The sequence below is a fragment of the Erinaceus europaeus genome, chromosome 3 (genome assembly GCF_950295315.1).
Source record: "Erinaceus europaeus chromosome 3, mEriEur2.1, whole genome shotgun sequence".
NCBI classification, from domain to species: domain Eukaryota; kingdom Metazoa; phylum Chordata; class Mammalia; order Eulipotyphla; family Erinaceidae; genus Erinaceus; species Erinaceus europaeus.
The window spans coordinates 15634697-15653314 of record NC_080164.1 but is presented as its reverse complement, the minus strand read 5'-3'; the positions used below and the strand labels follow the sequence as shown (position 1 = coordinate 15653314).

The window sequence follows — 18618 nt, the reverse complement described above, 5'->3', positions numbered from 1 at the left end:
AGACACCTGCAGACCTGCTTCACCGCCTGTGAAGCGACTCCCCTGCAGGTGGGGAGCCGGGGGCTGAAACAGGGATCCGTATGCCGGTCCTTGCGCTTTGTGCCAGCTGCGATTAACCCTCTGTGCTACCACCCGACTCCCTCTCTTTCCCTCTCCCTCTCTCTTCCATCTATCATAATAAATAAATAAATAGAAAGAGAGAGAGTCCAGGTGGTAGCACACCTGGTTAAGTGCGAATATTACCATGCACAAGAAGCCAGGTTCAACCCCCCCCCCCCGTCCCCGCGTGCAGCGTGCAGGGGGGAAGCTGCACGAGTGGTGAAGCAGGGCTGCAGGTGTCTCTCTGTCACTCTCTCCCTCTCTTTACTTCCCTTTCCCTCTCAATTCATCTCTGTCCTAACAAATAAAATAAATAAATAAGTCTTTAAAACGATTTCTAGAAAGAAAGAGAGAGTAGACAGAGTTGGTTATGGAGGAGAGAACCAGAGCACCACTCTGGCATTCGTGGCCTCCGGGATTGAACTTGAGGCCTCAGGCAGGCGTGTATGTAGCTCTGCATGTGGCCTCACTTCCCGGGCCACTCAAACCTCGATTCTTTCTTTTTTTCCTATTTATAAATATTTATTAATCTTCTAACAATGATGTGGTAGGGGAACCAGAGCATCGTCTGCAGCTCAGTACCAGAGATCGAACTCAGGACCTTGTGCTTGTGTGTCCAATGCTTTATCCACTAAGCTTCCTCCCAGGCTTCAAACTGTGATTTTTTTTTTTTTTTTGATAGGATGGGGAGAAATTGAGAGGCAGTGAGGAGGGGCCTGGCTGTGTCGCACCTGCTTAAGTGCTCACTGTAGTGTGAAAGGACCTAGGTTCAAGCCCCTGGTCCCCACCTGTAGGGGGAAAGCTTCACAAGTGGTGCTGGTGTCTGTCTGTCTGTCTGTCTGTCTCCCTCTCTATCTCCCCCTCCCCTCTCAATTGCTCTGTCTCTGTCCAAAAATAAAAATAAAATAAATAAATTGCAGGATAACTCTTTTGAAAAAGAAAGGGGAGGGCAACAGGGATAGAGGGGGAGAGACACAAAGACACCCACAGCACTACTTTACCGCTTGTGAAGCTTTCCCCTTGAGGGTGAGGACTGCAGAATTCAGCCTGGGTCCTTGATTCTTAAAGGATAGCTCTGAGAGAAGGGAGGGTAGGGGCATACCTGAGGAAAAGGTAGACACACAGGCATGGGCCTTGTCTTCTTCCAGAAATAAAGATTCAAAGCAAGACTCACATCTACCCCAGATGATAGACCCTTGTGACTGACTCCCACCTGGGCCACCTAGCTGCCCTGTGTCCCTGACCACCAGCTGACTCCCACCTGGGCCACCTAGCTGCCCTGTGTCCCTGACCACCAGCTGACTCCCACCTGGGCCACCTAGCTGCCCTGTGTCCCTGACCACCAGCTGACTCCCACCTGGGCCACCTAGCTGCCCTGTGTCCCTGACCACCAGCTGACTCCCAGCTGACTCTCATCTGCCCCCTGCAGGGCATCCCTCCCCTCCCCTCTCCACTCTGTCTTTACCGGGGAAGCCTGCCTGGCTCCCCAGAACAGCCTCTGCTCCCACCAGGGTCTATTTTGGACAGCCTTCACCCCACAGCGCTGGGGGCTGCACCATGGTAACCATCAGGAACGGCTGCTCCAGCTCCCTCTGCCTCGGGGTGCCACCCAGCGTGAGAGGCAGCATGGCCCCAGGGTGGCCCAAGAGCCACCAGGCATCCCGGCGTGACCACAGAGCCAGACAGATGGGCTGTGACGTGGGGATGGGGTGGGGGGGTTGCTGGCCTGTTGCCAGCACCTTTGGGTGTTCTGGGGCAACTGTTGGTATGGGTGGGAGGGAGCTTTCTGGATGCCAAGCGGAGCGATGGCATGTGGAATGGGAGTCCCCTCTCCTGCAATCCCAGGCTGAGCAGGGAGACTTAGCAGCTTGATGTCTCTGTCTTGGGGACCTAGTGTCTCCCCTCAGCTTTCTGCTGCCCCCTCCCCAGGGAGTCCAGACTCCAGCCTGGCAGAGGACTGGGTGCACGGTGTCCCCAGCCACCTGTCTCTTCAGCAGAGAGCGTGTTCCCTGCAGCTGAGCTGGGCTCTGTGCTCGGCCAGCCCTGTGTGGACCTGTGCCTGTATGGATTTGGGGACCCTGATTCAGCACCCTGCCTGGGGACTGTCCCCCTGTGTCACCCCAGAGAGCTATTAAACCTCTCTAGGCCTCAGTTTCTCCTGCCATCAAATGGAAATAACACTAGAACTGAGTTCTTGCACCTTATCTGGAGTCGTGAGGGTGAAATGGGGCATGGCTGATGGGAGGGGCTGAGCGAATGAATGCGGATGGGTGGATGGATGGATGGATGGATGGATGGATGGATGGATGGATGGAACCAGCACTGGGCAGGGTACTAGATCTTAGGCTCAGGAGTAACACTACCTGTTACCCCTCCCCACCCCTACCTGCAGCAGACAGGAATGGGTGGCACCTGACTGCTTTCTGCCCTGTCCATGCCCACGGTTGACCTTGGGACTCTGCTCTGTGGGGTCCAGGCTGCTGTTGAGTCACTTCAAGGCCTCGTGACCTCGGGCAGCCTTTCTGACCACTTGATGCCTCTTCTTGCTCGTCTGAGAACTGGGGATCCAAGTGATACTCGCTACCGAGGGCTGGGGGAGGCGAGAGGATGACACTGACACCGAGCGCTTGTGCCAGTCCCTGGCACAGCATGGTGGAGAATGACAGGCACGAGCTCCTGTCAGGGTGACAGTGCTGCTCCCTCCTGGGCCCTCCAGGAACAGTGAAAGGAGAGAGAGAAAGCTGTGGGCTGCATTAGTCAGCCACTAGAATCAGGACTGGGTTTTTGTTGTTTGCTGCCAAGAACCCCTGGAGGCGTTTGGGATGTGGCCCACTGCCATTCTCAGTCTCTGCCATTTTACAGCTGGGAAAGCGTGACTTCGGCTCCCGTTCGGTAGCTCAGCCTCTGGGGAGGACTTGAGGAGGAAGGCTGACGTTCCCTGCCTGCAGGTATGGCTTGATCCAGGAGCCCAGACAGTGACAGCAGTGTCAGGTCAGTGTCCCCTCCCTGTCTCCTTCCTCTTGTTCCTGGCCACTCTTGTTGAAGTGTTGGCATCTTCTCATAGCAACAGAAGGCAGTGCCCAGAGGCCTCCGACTGGCCCTGCATGGCCACTTCCTTCTGCATCAGGAGCCAGAGGGCTTGGCCAGCACCAGCACCCCAGAGCCCCACTGGGCAGGAAGAGAAAGAGCTAGACTGAGTGAAACAAATCAAGCCTGCTAGGACAACAGGGCTGCGCACAGAGGACATGGACAGATGGCCTCCAGCATTACACAGGGTCCTGGGGTAGGGGTGGGGGTAAGGTGGGTGGGGGGGCAGGGTTCACATCTGAGCTGTTTCAGATGGAGCAAGGATTTCTGTTTGTGGGCAACTGGGTATTTGTTTCTGCAAGAGGAAACCTCCATGGGGAGCCTTGTCTGATTTTATTTTTTTCTCCCCCAGAGCACTGCTCAGCTCTGGCTTGTGGTGGCGCCGGGGCTTGAACCTGGGGACCTTGGAGCCTTAAGCATGAAATCCTTTTGCAGAATCATTATGATATCTCCCAGGCCCAGGTCCTGGTCTAGCTGGGAAGTAGGGGTGGCCATCTGGTCAGGGAAGCAGTGGTGGTGAGACTGGGGGGCTGAAGGGACTGGTGGGGACACTGGGAAAGGTGGGGATGATTTGGGGACCATGGCTGCAGCTGTGACAGCAGGGAAAGTGGGAGCCCCACGAGATGGTGGAACCGTGGGTCTAGGGTCACGTCAGGAAGGGGAGCTGGTGGGTGGGGGTTTGCTCACTGGAGTGGGTGCAGTTTGGAGGGAAGTGCTGGGATGGGGGGAGCTGAAGCCATGTGCCTAGGCAGGACTGGGTGGAAATGACGCATCCGGGGCCTTCAGCATGTCGTCAGGGGTGGCGGGGGCGGGCAGGGAGGCGCCACTTTTTGAGATGGTGATGGAACTCTGTGTGGGCGTGAGGTGCTGCCATGCGGTGACTCTGTGGGATGCTGTGGTTCCGTGGTGCAGTGGGGGAAGCTGGGGGGGCGGGGCAGGTCACAGAGGAGGAAGCAGACCCCACGCGGGTGCCTGGGGACATCAGCTGTCACGATCCCACCCTCCCTCACGCAGAGCCAGCCTCTTCCTTTCACTGAAGAAGCGCTCACATGTCGTGTTGTGGGAACAGCCCTTCCCCTGGTGCGGGGGCTCCTTGCCAACGCCCACCCTCTTCCTCCCCTCAGAGCTGTTTCTTCGAGCAATTCCTCATCTCGTGCTTCTCTGTCACATGAGTGTTCGTGACTCTTCCATTTGAGATGTTTTCCATCCGTTTCCTCTTTAGGTAAGAATTCAGCTCATTCACATGGCCAGCCATCCTGCCTCCTCCTGAATGGTGCTGGTGCTGGGAAGACCAGCGTACTGTCGAAAACTAGACACATCACTCATCTCTATAGATATGAAATTTCCACAAACAGTATGACATGTCCACCATGACATGCACCATGTACTATGGAGACATACATACATATATGTAGCAGGCAGAATAATGGCCCAAGGATGGTCATATCCCTGAACTTGTGGATACATGACATATGACCGCAGGGAAGTGGTTTGCGGATGTGATCACAGGAAGGACCTTGCGGAAATGACCTGGAGTGATCTGGGTGGGTCCTGTATTGTCACCTGAGTTGCAGGCAGAGGAGTCTGAGAAGGGAAAGTGACAGAAGTGGAGTCAGAATAACAGGAGGGAGAAAGACTGGCTGTCTCTGGCTTTGAGGATGGAAGGGGCCATGAGCCAAAGAATGTGAGCAACTTCTGGAAGTCAAAAGTCAAGAACATCCTAGAACCTCCAGGACAGAATGCAACTCTGCCAACAAACAACTCAGCCCAGAGAGAACCATACTAGTTTTCCCAAACTGCAGGTACATCCAGGCTAAGCTCTGGATTATTTTGATGATCTGTAACAGCAGCAAGAGGAAATTAATTCAATATGTAATATGTATGTATATGTATGCATGCACATCTACATACAACCATATGTGTTTATACACACATGCATCTTTGTTAAATCAACAAGTGCAACTGTCACCCACAGCTGAGCCTCATAGCATGCTACAAGGATTTATTTTCTCTTTGGTTTTCCTAAAGTTGATCCTTACCTGGAGTTTTCTTTTTTTTATATTTATTTATTTATTTCCTTTTTGTTGCCCTTGTTGTTTCCATTGTTGTTGTAGCTATTATTGTTATTGTTGTTGATGTCGTCGTTGTTGGATAGGACAGAGAGAAATGGAGAGAGGAGGGGAAGACAGAGAGGGGGGAGAGAAAGACAGACACCTGCAGACCTGCTTCACCACTTGTGAAGTGACTCCCCTGCAGGTGGGGAGCCGGGGGCTCAAACCGGGATCCTTGAGCCAGTCCCTGCGCTTTGCGCCATGTGCGCTTAACCCGCTGCGCTACCGCCCGACTCCCTTTACCTGGAGTTTTCATCTGGCCTATTTCATCCTTGTGTTCATAGCTGCTACACTGTTTGCGTGTTTTACATTAATCAGTGTTTGTTGTGACTTTTTGAAACAGAATGTTATCAGAGTCCTACATTTCCATTCATGAAATTCCAATTCATAACACTGGGGAGTTAGCATAATGGTTATATAAAAGGACTTTCATGCCTGAGGTACCAAAGGTCACAGGTTCAATCCTCAGCACCACCATAAGCTAAAACTGAGCTGGGCCAGAAAGAAGAAATTACTCTGAGCTACTCTTTGAATGACTTTAAAGCATGCTAGGTAGGCTTTTAATCTTGCAATACAAAGATACTTTTATTTAGAAAACAAGTCCCCTAGGACTTACTCCCACCAAATTATTTCAGCTCGATAGACTGATTTCTAAATATATAGACTTGAGACTGCAGAGGACAGAAGGTTAAGAAAGTTGATCTAGAAACTGAAAGTGGTTCTAACAATTATTTTTCTCCCTTAAACTTTAAGGACAAAGGATTTGCTCTCCTGGAGAATTTGCTTGATAGCTAAGTACTCAGGTCATCAGACGAACACTAAGTTATGCACGTTGTAAAACAATCTGTTACTGGGAGTCAGGCGGTAGCGCAGCGGGTTAAGCGCACGTGGCGCAAAGCGTGAGGACCGGCGTAAGGATCCTGGTTCGAGCCCCCTGGCTCCCCACCTGCAGGGGAGTCGCTTCACAGGTGGTGAAGCAGGTCTGCAGGTGTCTGTCTTTCTCTCCCCCTCTCTGTCTTCCTCTCCTCTTTCCATTTCTCTCTGTCCTATCTAGCAATGACAACATCAGTAACAACAACAGTGTAACTACAACAATAAAAACAAGGGCAACAAAAGGGAAAAATAAATAAATATTTAAAAATATAAATAATAAAAAAACAACAACAGTCTGTTACCATGAGCCAACTGGAAACAGTCAGATAACTAGCTCCGCTCCAGTGTCTAAAGTGGTGGGTGGAACACAGGACTTGCAGGTATAAGATTCCAAATTCAAACCTTGACACTGCACATGCTGGAGTAAGGCTCTAGCTCTCTCATGCTGTCTCTCAAGGGTCTGCAAAAGTGCTGGCAACCCTCCAGACCCTCCCTGTCAATGTGTGAATATCCATGGACATTTACTCAGGATGGTGCGGTCCATCTGGTAAACCAAGCTGAGCAACACAGGCAGGAGCCTCAGAAAACAGAAGCCCCAGTGGCAGCCAGGCCCCGAAGGTGCCAGAGAAGGAAGTCACAGGGCCGCCACTGCCACGTGCCACACACCTAGACAGCATAGCGTCTAGCTCAGAAAATGGAACTGAAACCTGTAATCAGTGATGTGAAAACTCTTGTGGAAAGTCATAGTGACAACAGTTAGGAGGAGTGGAGTCACCCCTGACAGTTGACATTTCACACATGGCAGCAGGGGCCTGAGCCCTGCCTGGTAAGGGGCTGTGCACAGGGGCTACAGACCAACATCACTCCCTCTGCTGACAGGCTTTTCCAAGACTTTTTGGACTAACATTTTGTTTTAAGCCCGTGTGATATGACAATAACCACTGGATGCAGAGAGATGTCTCGCCCTTTTATCAAATATTTTATTTATTATTATTTTATTTTTACTTATTTGTTTATTATTGGATAGAGACAGAGAGAAATTGAGAGGAGAGGGGGAGAGACAGATAGACAGGGCCTGCAGCCCTACTCCAACACTCGTGAAGCTTTCCCCCTGCAGGTGGGGTGCAGGAGCTTGAACCTGGGTCCTTGCACATGGAAATATGTGCACTTAACCAGGTGCACCACCGCCCGGCCCCCTGTTTTATTTATTTTTAATGAGAGACGTGCACCCGTCATCCAGTCTCTTCCTGCCTTCACTGTGGAGATTCCTCCCCCTTATCTCATGTGTCTTGGCGGCCATGGTCTTGTGCCTCTGCAGAAGGATCATGAGGCCTCTGATGTCAAAGGCATCTTGATTCTGCTCTCACAGATGGCTGGTGACATGGCTGGATAAAGAATTCTGCTGGAGGGGCTGGGCAGTGGTGCATCTGGTAGAGCACACACATTACAGTGCACAAGGTTCAAGCCCCTGCTCCCCACCTGCAGGGGAAGGGGAAGCTACATAACTGGTGAAGCAGTGTTGCAGGTGTCTCTTTTTTAAAGATTTTATTTATTTATTAATGAGAAACATAGGAGGAGAGAGAAAGGGCCAGACATCACTCTTGTACATGTGCTGCCGAGGATTGAACTCAGGACCTCATGCTTGAGAGTCCGATGTTTTATCCACTGTGCCCCCTCCCAAACCACTCTTTATCTTCCTCTTCACTCTCAATTTCTCAGTGTCTCTGTCCAAAATAAACAAATAAAATATTAGAGAGCGAAGAAAGAACTCTTAAAAAAAAAAAAAAGAATTCTAAGTGGGGACTTTTTTTTTTTTAAGTCCAAGGATATTGGTTCTACTGCTTTCTTGTTTTCACACTGAACAGTGTGGACTCATTATGAAACTTGACAGGTCATTTCTCTCTCCCTCTCTCTAGAGATTGTAGGACTTTGTCCTAGTCCCAGTGTTGTGGAATTCTACTAAGATGTGCCCTTGTGTGGGTATGTTTCCAGCGTGTGCTGGTGGTACCCAGTGGACCTTTCAACCAGGCAACATAGCTCTCCCAGTTCTGAAAAGTTCTCTTAACTGTTTTTTTTTTCTTTTTTCTTTATTGAGGAATTAATGGTTTACAGTTGACAGTAAAATGCACTAGCTTGTACATGTATAACATTTCTCAGTTTTCCATGAAACAATTCAACCCCCACTAGGTTCTCCTCTGCCATCATGTTCCAAGATCTGAACCCTCCCCCTAACCCCAGAGTCCTTTACTTCAGTGCAGTACACCTATTCCAGTCCAAGTTCTGCTTAGTGTTTTTGCTTCTGTTCTTATTGCTCAACTTCTGTCTATGAATGAGATCATCCCATATTCATCCTTTTGCTTCTGACTTATCTCACTTAACATGATACCTTTAAGCTCTATCCAAGATGAGGTCAAGAAGGTGAATTCATCATTTTGAATCGTTGAGTAGTATATTCCATTGTGTATATATACCACAACTTGCTCAGCCACTCATCTGTTGTTGGACACCTGGGTTGCTTCCAGGTTTTGGCTATTACAAATTGTGCTGCTAAGAACATATGTGTACACAGATCTTTTTGGATGGATGTGTTGGGTTCCTTAGGATGTATCCCCAGGGGAGGAATTGCAGGATCTTAGGGTAGGTCCACCTGTAGCCCTCTGAGAGTTCTCCAGACTGCTCTTCACAGAGGTTGGACCAACTGACATTCCCACCAGCAGTGCAGGAGGGTTCCTTTGTCCCCCCCCCCCCCAGCATTTGCTGCTGCTGCCTTTTCTGATGTGTGACATTCTCACAGGAGTGAAGTGGTGTCCCATTGTTGTCTTCATTTGCATTTTTTGTCTTTTTTTCTTTTAAGATACCTTTTTCTTTTGAATGTTCTCTTCTACTGAGCTTTGCATCTACAGGCATGCCCCACTCCCACCCCGGTTTATTTTTCATTCTTCAAATGTTCTTTTTCCATAGTGTCATGTTCTCGTTTGCTGACTATATGGTCTTTTCTGGGCACAAAGCCTATTTCTTCCATGTGGTGTTTCGTGTGGCTTTAGTTTACTTCTTCTGGACCCTGCCTTACCAGGATTCCCTTGGGTTCCCAGTGGTCTGTGGTTGTCATTCCAGGGTTAAGAAGAGGGGCCTGAAAAGCAGATTAGAAACCCTGAAATTGTTCAACAGGATGAATTGTTTGATTTGCAGAACCTACCGCTTGACCTAAACAAGTCATTTGGGCTCCACTGGGTTGAGGTGCCAGTTTCTGTGCCCTTAGGACCTTCCTCCAGATGGATTTGGTTCTCCAGAGAGGAAGGGCAGGGTCTGGCTGCTAGTGTTCCTGGAGCCCAGTGGAGGGGCCACCGGCTGTGCTCAGAATTAGCATTTCAGATAGCCAGCTCCTTGGTCTGGGGGAATCACCTTTGCTGTGAACCATGCCAGCTCACTCGCTTGTCTTCTGCTCTCCAGAAGAAACCTGCAGGCTGTTGGAGGGGGCTGGGGCAGGACCCAGGGAAAGGTCACTGCTTTATCTTCATATATGAATGGTCTTCACCCCTGGGGCCAGGGGCACCTGGTGACATCCTATTGAGTGCTTTTTTTATAAGAAAAAAAAAGATTTATTTTCCTCATTACATGTGAGAGGGAGAGTTTCACATGAGACAGAGAGAGAAGGAGAGAAGCCATAGCATCGTTGTGGTCCATGTGGTGCTGGGGATGGAGCCAAGAACCTCGGGGAGGCCGGTGCTCTGCCAGGGAGCCAGCTTCTCTTCTCAGTCACCGTTTAAGGACTGTGACTGTGATGCACAGCGTTCACACCTGTCCTAGATCTGCTTTCCAGACCCCTCTGAGGCCCAGTGTTGTGACTTCACATCTTCTGCAAAGCTCGCTCAGCATTAGGTCATAGTTCTTGCATGTCTGAGGTCCCTGAGGCTGCAGGCTCAACGGTTTTGCACTGCCATCTGCCAGAGCTCTGAGTAGTGTTCGACTCTCTGTCTCTGTCTCTCGCTCCTCTTATTCTCATTTTTAAAAAAATGTGGTCTGGGATGTGGTGCAGTGGACAAAACATTAGACTCAGAAGCATGAGGTCCCAAGTTCAGTCCCCGGCAGCACACATACCAGAGTGATGTCTGGTTCTTTCTCCTTCTTTCTCATTAGTAAATACATGAAATCTTTTTTTAAAAAATTATTCTTCTAAGTTGGATGTAGAAGGAGTTTGGAGTGTGGAGTCAGAACCTGACCCCAGAAGCAGCAGCTGTTCAGGGCGGACGAGACAGGCTATGTTCAGGCAAGATGGGGCCCTGGGTCCGAGGGTGGTTCCCCTGGAGTGATGCAGCTTGACTGCAGGCTGTTTGGACTGATTAATTGACTGACTGAATATTTACTGGGAGGCTGAGAGATTGCTCACCTGGCAGAGTGCACACCTTACCGTCTGCAAGGATTCAGGTTTGAACCCCCAACCCCCACATGGGAGCACCCATACAGGGCAAGTCCATGGACAGTGGAGCAGTGTCTCTCCTCTCTGTCTCTTCCCCTTTATTTAAAAAGAAAAGAAAGTGTTCCCCAGGACCAGTGGAATCATGCAGGCACGAAGCCCTGGTGCAAACCCAGGTGGCAAACATATATTACTTTATTGAGAGAGAGATCAGAGCATCACTCTGGTAGATGCGGTGCTGGGGATTGAACTCTGAAGCCACCGTCTGTACACATTCCATCACCGCAGCACCCTCCCACCCAGCCGCTGCTGGTCTGGGCCGGTGCTGGGGTGGTTTTGAAGGAAACCAGCTGGCCTGTCGGTCCCTGAAGTCTGGCCCAGGTGGTCAGGGCAGGGGAGAGGTGGGAAGTGAGCGCTTTTTTGCCTTTCTGGGGATTCAGGAGAGTGGCCCTGGGGGTCCAGGCAGGTGACTGCCCGGCCCTTCCTCCTGCTTCCTTCTCCTGGCAGCCAGAGTTTCTGTGAGAGCAGCTGGTTCTTCTTCTAGCGTTTGCCCTTCTTCTGTAGCCAGTCAACAGCGTCAGGTTGAGCCTGATGTAAAGTTTCGAGACCTCCTTTGAATCTGGAGCTGGTTGATGAGGCTCCTCTCAGATGCCTCCTGGGTGTTTCTAGGCCTTGGGGCAGCACTGAGGCAAATGCCTGGCCTGAGGTCACCTGCCTCTGACTTCCTCTGTGCCTGGGTCCCCACAGACTCCCTCTGGGGGCCCCCTGAGGATGCCCCAGCCTTGCCTGCTCTCTTCCCTGGGCCCTGGGGGGGAGGGGGGGCGCCAGCAGCTTGGCAGGGTGGAGCCAGAAGATGTCTGCTGGATGACTCTAGTTCAGCACCCCTCCCCTCCCCTCCCTCTGTTTTTCTGAAGAAGAGACTTGAGGGCCAGAGAAGCCCCCAGTAGGCCTAGAACCCTCTTCCCTGACTGTGACTCTTCAGTGTTCTTTCTGGCCGCACTCTGCCTGTCTCCATCCTCTTAGAGGTTCTGGGGTGAGGATGGTGTGAGGTGTTGTGCCCACACAGGAGGAGTGGATTTTGGCTTCAGTGGTCCTGGGGTGGACTGGCTCTCTTGTGGGCAGGGGCAGGGCCAAGGGCTGGTGGGGGGACAGCAAGCAAGAGCTGGTCACACGCCCCTTGCGGTCACTCCCGCGTGTGGGGGTGGCACGCTGAGCCCAGTTTGCATCTGCCCGGGTTCCTTCGACACCCCCACTTCCAGCCTGCGGGGATTTGTGCCATGTGCCCCTCCTGTCCTGGTCCTGAGCAGGCTCCTCACACTCTAGGCAACACCCCCAGACCCGCCCCAAGGCCAGAGCAAGGAAGAGGGAGGGGTGTCCAGCTTTGGGGAGAGCTGATGATCTCGTCTGGGGGGCCTGGCTCTTCAGGGTGCCCCAGGCTGGGAGCAGGGGAACTGGAAGGGGAAGGGTGTGGTGGGCCCGCCGCCAGCCGCCGCCCTCTTTCCTGCTGCTGCCAAGCTGAGAAGGACTTGGCCCTGGGCCTTCTGGGGGGTGGGGAACCCGGCTGTGTCTGAGTGAAGGGGGGTGAAACTGCACCCCACAATCCTGGCCAAGCTTTGCAGGAGGGAGGCCCATACCTGAAGCCTGGCTAAGCCCCCGACCCCCAACTTCACCTTGTGGGTTCCAAGACAAATGGGGGCCACTTGTTGGGGTGGAGGGGCCTGGCTGGGACTGGGGAAGGCCCTCCGCTGTCCCCTAACATGGAGGCCTTCAGCCTGGTGGCGGCCTCAGCTCCCCTATGGCCTCCCAAGAGCCCCGTGGGCCCCCAAGTGAGGTTATACTCATTTCACTACATCCTGCCTCTGCCACTCACTTCCTCCACGTGGTGGGAGGCGTGTGGGGCTGCCGGGAGGGAGCTGGGGGAGCAGGAAAATGTCGCCAGGCTGGGGGGGCCTCTGGGATTTCCCAGGGGGTGACTGGGGTGGGTGAGAGGCTGCGGGAAGCCATCAAAGGGAAGAACAGACATGAATGGAGAGGCGGGAGGAGGCGGGAAGCAACTGCCAGTCCCAGAAGGGGCACCCGCAGCCCCACAGGCACCCAGGCTGGGGAGACGAGGCCGCCTGGAGCCAGACAGGTCTGCCTCGGTTTCTCCCGCCATCCCAGGCAGGGGAGGAAGGCTGCTAGGGTGCTGGAAGAGTGAGGTCCCCAGAACAGGCCTCGGTAGCCTGTGGGGTCATCGCTTGCCCTGCTGACCACTGTCCTCTGCCCGCAGGTGGAGCCGTCAGTAGCGGTCACCCCCAGGCGGCCGGGCCCAGGGCCTATGTGTGAGCTCTGACTGCCATCTGGAGCCCCAGCACCGCCGCCCCAGAGCCGAGGGCCCCCAGCCCGCAGCCCCAGCCTGCCTCCCGCCTCGGCTGCCCGCCATGCCCTCCAGCGGCCCCGGGGACACCAGCAGCTCTGCCCCTGAGCGGGAGGAGGACCGCAAGGTGAGCACGCAGGGAGGGGGCCTGGCTCCCTGGGCAAGTAGGTGTGCTGGACTGCTCGGCCGGTCCTCAGGGCTGGGCAGGACCAGTGTCCTGGGTGACAAAGCCTCGGTCTGGGGGAGGGCCAGTCCTGGTGGTGGGCAGGAGCTTCTCCTGGAGCTGTGAGACTCTCGGGGGGGCACCTTGCCCCCAAACCCAACTTCCCCGAGGAGGGGTCTCTCACGAGCTGGCAGCCCAGGTGAGGCTTGCCTGCCGGAAGGCCTCTTCCCAAGTGCCCAATGGCCTCTGGGAGGTGGGTGATGTGAGCTGGGAGGCAGTCTTGAGACGTCGTCAGGACTCCCCTCCCACACAAACACCTCCCCCAGTGTGGCTGCCGTGGGCTGGCGTGATGCCATAAGAGGTGGTGATTTCTGCCCTGCCTCCACACTGACACCTTGGTGTCCCTTCTGGTGACATCCTCATTCAGAACCCTGTGATGGGGTGACCTCTAACCCCTGCTGCAGTCCAGGAGGGGAGCAGGCAGATGGGGGCCCTGCTGGGCGTCTTGGGACCTCACTAAGCTCTGTCCACCCACAGCCAAAGCCACCCCTTCTGGGCAGGCCCCAATGGTCACAGGCCTCCCTAAGGGTGGTGTCCTGTCTGTCATGGTCTCATCACCTTTCTCTGCATAGGGGTGAGGGGTGACCATAAAGCTCTGTGGTGTCTGGGCAGGCTGTGCGCATGGGGCACAGTGTGTTCTGGAGCCAGAGTGGACACCTGGTGCCAGTGTGGCCCGGGCTCTCAGGAGTGTCGTTCCCTTGGCGTTGCCTCCTGGGGTGTTTCAGCCTCGCTCTGTGTTCTGATGTTTCCTGACACTTGAAATAAGAGGAGCAGAAATGGGGGGCTGGACACAGCCAGCTGAGCCAGAGGCTGGGCGGCTTGTCACAGTGCAGGCCTGGCCTCCTGCTGGCTGGTGAGCACACGCGTCACACATGTGTGCAAATGTGAAGCCCTGCAGTGGGCATGTGCAGTCCTGGTCACCAGGTAGAGCTCCTCGGGAGGATGGCCAGCCCCCTGATTTTTGTCCCTCTGCAAAGACAGTGGCCAGTGCAGTCCTCTCATCAGCCTTCTGAGCGAGGCCAGCCCCGGGCTACAGTGGGGCCATCTGCTCCTGGTCACAGCTGCAGCCCTTCCCCATGCAGACTGGCTTGGTGACCCCAGCCCCTGCCTCCATCCCACGTCCTGACTGGGGCTGGCATGGCGAGGGTTGTGGGGACAGAGGAGGGTACACTGGGCCAGACCCCTCGTGTGACTGCGCCAGCTGACTGCTCGGCAGGACCGCCATCACGGGGGCTAGAGATGCCTCGGTGACAGTTCAGGCTGGTGACACGGGTGCCGGGTCCCCCTCCCTGAGGTGTGGCTCAGGGCTCCCTGGCTGCAGTGACATGGGACTGGAACCCTGACTGTGCCTGTCACGTGAAGTCCTGGGTGCAGACCAAGTTGAAGAAGCAGAGCCGGGTCATTTCCAAGGGCTGATGGCCACTGTTGTCCCCAGGCCCCAGATCCCGGTGCTGATAGCAGGAGGTGTTCACAGGACGTTCCCGGCCGCCCACGCCTGCAGGGATGTTGGCTCACCTGGCAGGTTTCCCGGGAGGCAGGCAGAGCCGCTGCCAGGCGCCTATGGCAGCTGCATCCCGGGTACGGGCAGGGAGCCCCAGGGCTGTGGAGAGAAGACGGGCTTGGCAGAGGCCCAAGGCAGTGGGCAGAGTTGCCAGGGGCACCTGGTGCAGAGCTGCAGCTTGGTGAGGCAGAAGGAAGGGGTGTGGCTGCCCCTGGGCTGGCCGGCCCCACACACTCTGGTCTCCCTGCACCTTTCCAGAAGCTTTTGTTCAGGCTGTTCTTCTGCATGGTGTGTCTGCTTCCTTCTCTGTCCAGTCCGCTCTGAGCCCTGGCTCAGCCCCGTGTTACACTTCCTCGTGGGGGAGCCAGTCTCCTCAGGCCCTGCAACACCTGAAAATGCAGATGCCTGGGCCCCAACCCACAGGCTGGATCTGAGGCCTCCTGAAGGCATGCCTGTGGTTTTATTTTGTGGAAGGATGGGAAGGGTCATGAAGGCAGGTCTCCCCCTTGAGAACAATCTGGAACCCAGGACATAGCAGGTTAGATGCGGAGCCAGTGGGTATGGGGGGGGGTAGGCAGGTGGGGGGTGAGCTGCAGGGGCCCTGCCTAGGCTCAGAGTACAGTGTGGGGTCTGTGCATGTGGGGTCCCCTGCCCAGCATCCCTGCTCTCTGCAGTTACCCCCAAACCCCACTGGGTAGGGAGGCTGGAAGGGGGCTTTGGGGGTGGAGGGTACTGGGGGTACTGAGCCCTGGGCCATGGGTATATGTGGCCAGAGCAGAAGCAGGGGGGCTGATCTGTGGGAAATAGATGGGGAGGGGTGGGGGGCGGTAATCTCAGAGCTGGCTTCAGGGGCTGTGATGGCAGGTTGCCCAACCCTGGGGCTGAAGGGCCTCCTGCAAACAGGAATCAGCTCCAGGAGTGGAGCCCTAGGCTGCCCCCCCCCCACTCGCTCCCGTGGGCCTAGGCAAGTGAGAGCCTGTGGTGTCCCCACAGCCTTCTTGCATTCTCCCTGCATTCTCCCCGCCACTCCTGCAGTGGCTCCTCTGGTTCAGGGTGAAACCCATACTCCCAGAGGTCAGGTCACTTGCCTGAGGTCACATACCTCAGAAGAGGTGGGGCTGGGCTGGAACCCAGCACCCGCTCCAGCTAAGCACTTCCTGGGGCCCAGGGGTGCCTCCTGCCTCAAAGGGGAGATGGGGGGAGATGGGGGCCGTGGCTCCCAGCCACCAGGCTGGGTGTCCTTACCTGCCAGTCCCCTGCTGCATACAGTGGGAGTCAACTCTGTGCCCCAGTACTCTTGGGGAGGAGGAATTCCACTTCAGCTGGAACTCAGTTACAGAAGCCCTGTGAATGTTTGCAGGGGCACGGCCGCCCCCACCCCCATACCTTCTTTTCAGTGGAGACACTGCTGTGGACACGCTTCCTCTTACAGTCTTCCCTCGTCTCTGCACAAATTGTTTCTGTTTGTTTGTTTTGTGCATCTGGGGCCTCCTCTGTCTTTCTGCAATCTCATTGCTCCTGGGGCTGTATTTTTATTTTTTATTTATTTATTTTTTAATATTTATTTTATTTATTTATTCCCTTTTGTTGCCCTTGTTGTTTTATTGTTGTAGTTATTATTGTTGTTGTTGGATAGGACAGAGAGAAGTGGAGAGAGAAGGGGAAGACAGAGAGGAGGAGAGAAAGATAGACACCTGCAGACCTGCTTCACGGCCTGTGAAGGGACTCCCCTGCAGGTGGGGAGCCGGGGTTCGAACCGGGATCCTTATGCCGGTCCTTGTGCTTTGCGCCACCTGTGCTTAACTCGCTGTGCTACAGCCCAACTCCCCTGGGGCTGTATTTTTATTTAGATTGTCAGAGAGAAGCAGACAGAGCGCGAGAGACACCGCAGTCTCAGAGCTTCCTCTGGTGCTATGGTACTCACACCTGGTGCTGAGGGTTGAGCCTGGGCCGCTGGCATGGCAAGGTGCGGCCCTACTTGCTGAGCTGTCCTGGCCCCTCTTTGCTTCTCTTCCTCCCACCCTCCCTCTCTGTCCTTCTCCAGACCATAACGCATCTTTAGGTCCTCAGCACATAGTAGGGGTTGGAGAGACATTCCAAGGTGCCTGGCAAAGGAGACAGGAACTGGGAAAGCCCGGCCTGCCCTCCAGAGGGAGGAGGTCCCCCCACAGAGCTCCCCTCTCCTCTGGGGAGCAGCGCGGCTGTTTGTGCTGGGGCAGCACAGCGGTTCTGTTATCCACATGTGCACACAGGCTTCTGTGCACGTATGTGCGCTCGCGTGTTAGCAGCTGCGCGCCGTACGTGTGCATCCGCTGTGTGTGTGTTTCTGTAGGTGCGCGCCGAGGCTCCGCCCCCCCCGAGCCCCGCCCACAAGCCTGGGGGCCCCAGGTTCCCGGCGGCGGCGCACAGGCTTAGGGCTGTTCTTGAGGGCCCTCAGGCCTAGGTGCGGGCTTGCAGGTCTGCTCCCGGGCTCCAGCCTGCGGTGCCGCCAGTAATCGGGCTCACACCTGCTAACTTACAGCTGCCTCTTTGCTTTAACAGCACAAGACTGGAGAGGCAGCTCAGCGCACGGAGTGCAGGGCTTGCATGTGTGTGTCTGTGGGCTCCATCTGGTCTCCTTTCATTAAGTAAAGGGGTTTTGAGATGCGGCACCAGGGAGAGAATTCAGGGACTCGCTCGGGTGCAGTCCACTCGGCGGCCTGTTCTTTTTTTATTATTTAAATATTTTATTTACTTTATTTTAATGAGAGAAGATACAGAAAGAAAGAGGGAGAGGGAGAGACCAGAGCTCTGCTCAGCTCTGGCCTGTGGTGGTGCAGGGGATTGAACCTGGGACCTCAGAGCCTCAGGCAAGAAAGTCTTCTTGCAGAACCGTCATGCTGTCTCCCCAGCTCACACACACAATTCTTGCTGGGCATTTACCTCTCTGAACTGGCTTTTTTCAAATAGTGATGGAGACAGTACAGCTTCCCCCGGTGCTGTGGTCCTTCTGTGTGGTGTGTGGAAGGCTCAATTTCAGGTCAGGCACGTGGCAAAGCAGCTGCCTTTCCCGGTGAGCTATCTTGCCAGCGTCCCCTCAAGTATTTTTTTAAATATTTTATTTATTTTATATTTATTTATTTATTCCCTTTCATTTCCCTTGTTTTATTGTTGTAGTTATTACTGTTGTAGTCGTTTTGGATAGGGCAGAGAGAAATGGAGAGAGGAGGGGAAGACAGAGAGAGGGAGAGAAAGATAGACACTGGCAGACCTGCTTCACCGCCTGTGAAGCGACTCCCCTGCAGGTGGAGAACCGGGGGCTCGAACCAGGATCCTTACGCCGGTCCTTTCGCTTTGTGCCGCGTGCACTTAACCTGCTGCGCTACCACCCGACTCCCTTATTTATTTATTCATGAGAAAGATAGGAGGAGAGAAAGAATTAGACATCACTCTGGTACATGTACTGCTGGGGACTGAACTTGGGACTCATGCTTGAGAGTCCAATGCTTTATCCATTGTGCCACCTCCTATGCCACCCCTCAAGGTTTTTATTCTTTTTAAAGTATATTTATTATATGTGTATATATTTGTTTATTTATTTGATAGATACAGAGAGAAATTGAGAGGGAAAGGGAAGATAGAGAGGGAGAGAGACAGACACCTGCAGCAGCACTGCTTACACCACTTGCAAAGCTTTCCCCCTGCAGGTGGGGACTGGGGGTTCGAAATCAAATCCTTGCACATGACAGTGTGTGCTCTCACCTGGGTGCACCACCACCTGGCTCTCGTGTTTGTATTCTATATAGTTAGAGAAAGTGACTCTCATACCTGAGGCTTCAAAGTCCCAGGTTCAATCCCTGTACCACCATAAGCCAGAGAAGAGACAGGGAGAAAGAGAGAGACACACACACAGAAGCACTACTCCAACATCCCCAGAGTTCCCTTCGGTGCTCCCACTTGGTGCGGGACTCACAC

The 18618-nt window shown here is 54.0% G+C and overlaps 1 protein-coding gene across 4 annotated transcripts in view; it reads left to right on the top strand.

Moving 5' to 3' along the window:
• DNMT3A (DNA methyltransferase 3 alpha) overlaps positions 1 to 18618 on the top strand; it is a 113528-nt gene that overhangs the window by 11387 nt on the left and 83523 nt on the right. For 2 of the 4 annotated variants that reach the window (XM_060186682.1, XM_060186678.1), the window contains exons 2-3: positions 12854 to 13067; positions 14599 to 14741. In XM_060186682.1, the coding sequence (XP_060042665.1) occupies positions 14667 to 14741 (75 nt within the window). In that variant the 5' untranslated portion in view covers positions 12854 to 13067; positions 14599 to 14666. The remainder of the gene's footprint in view (positions 1 to 12853; positions 13068 to 14598; positions 14742 to 18618) is intronic. The other 2 variants (XM_060186679.1, XM_060186681.1) reach the window with 1 other exon arrangement.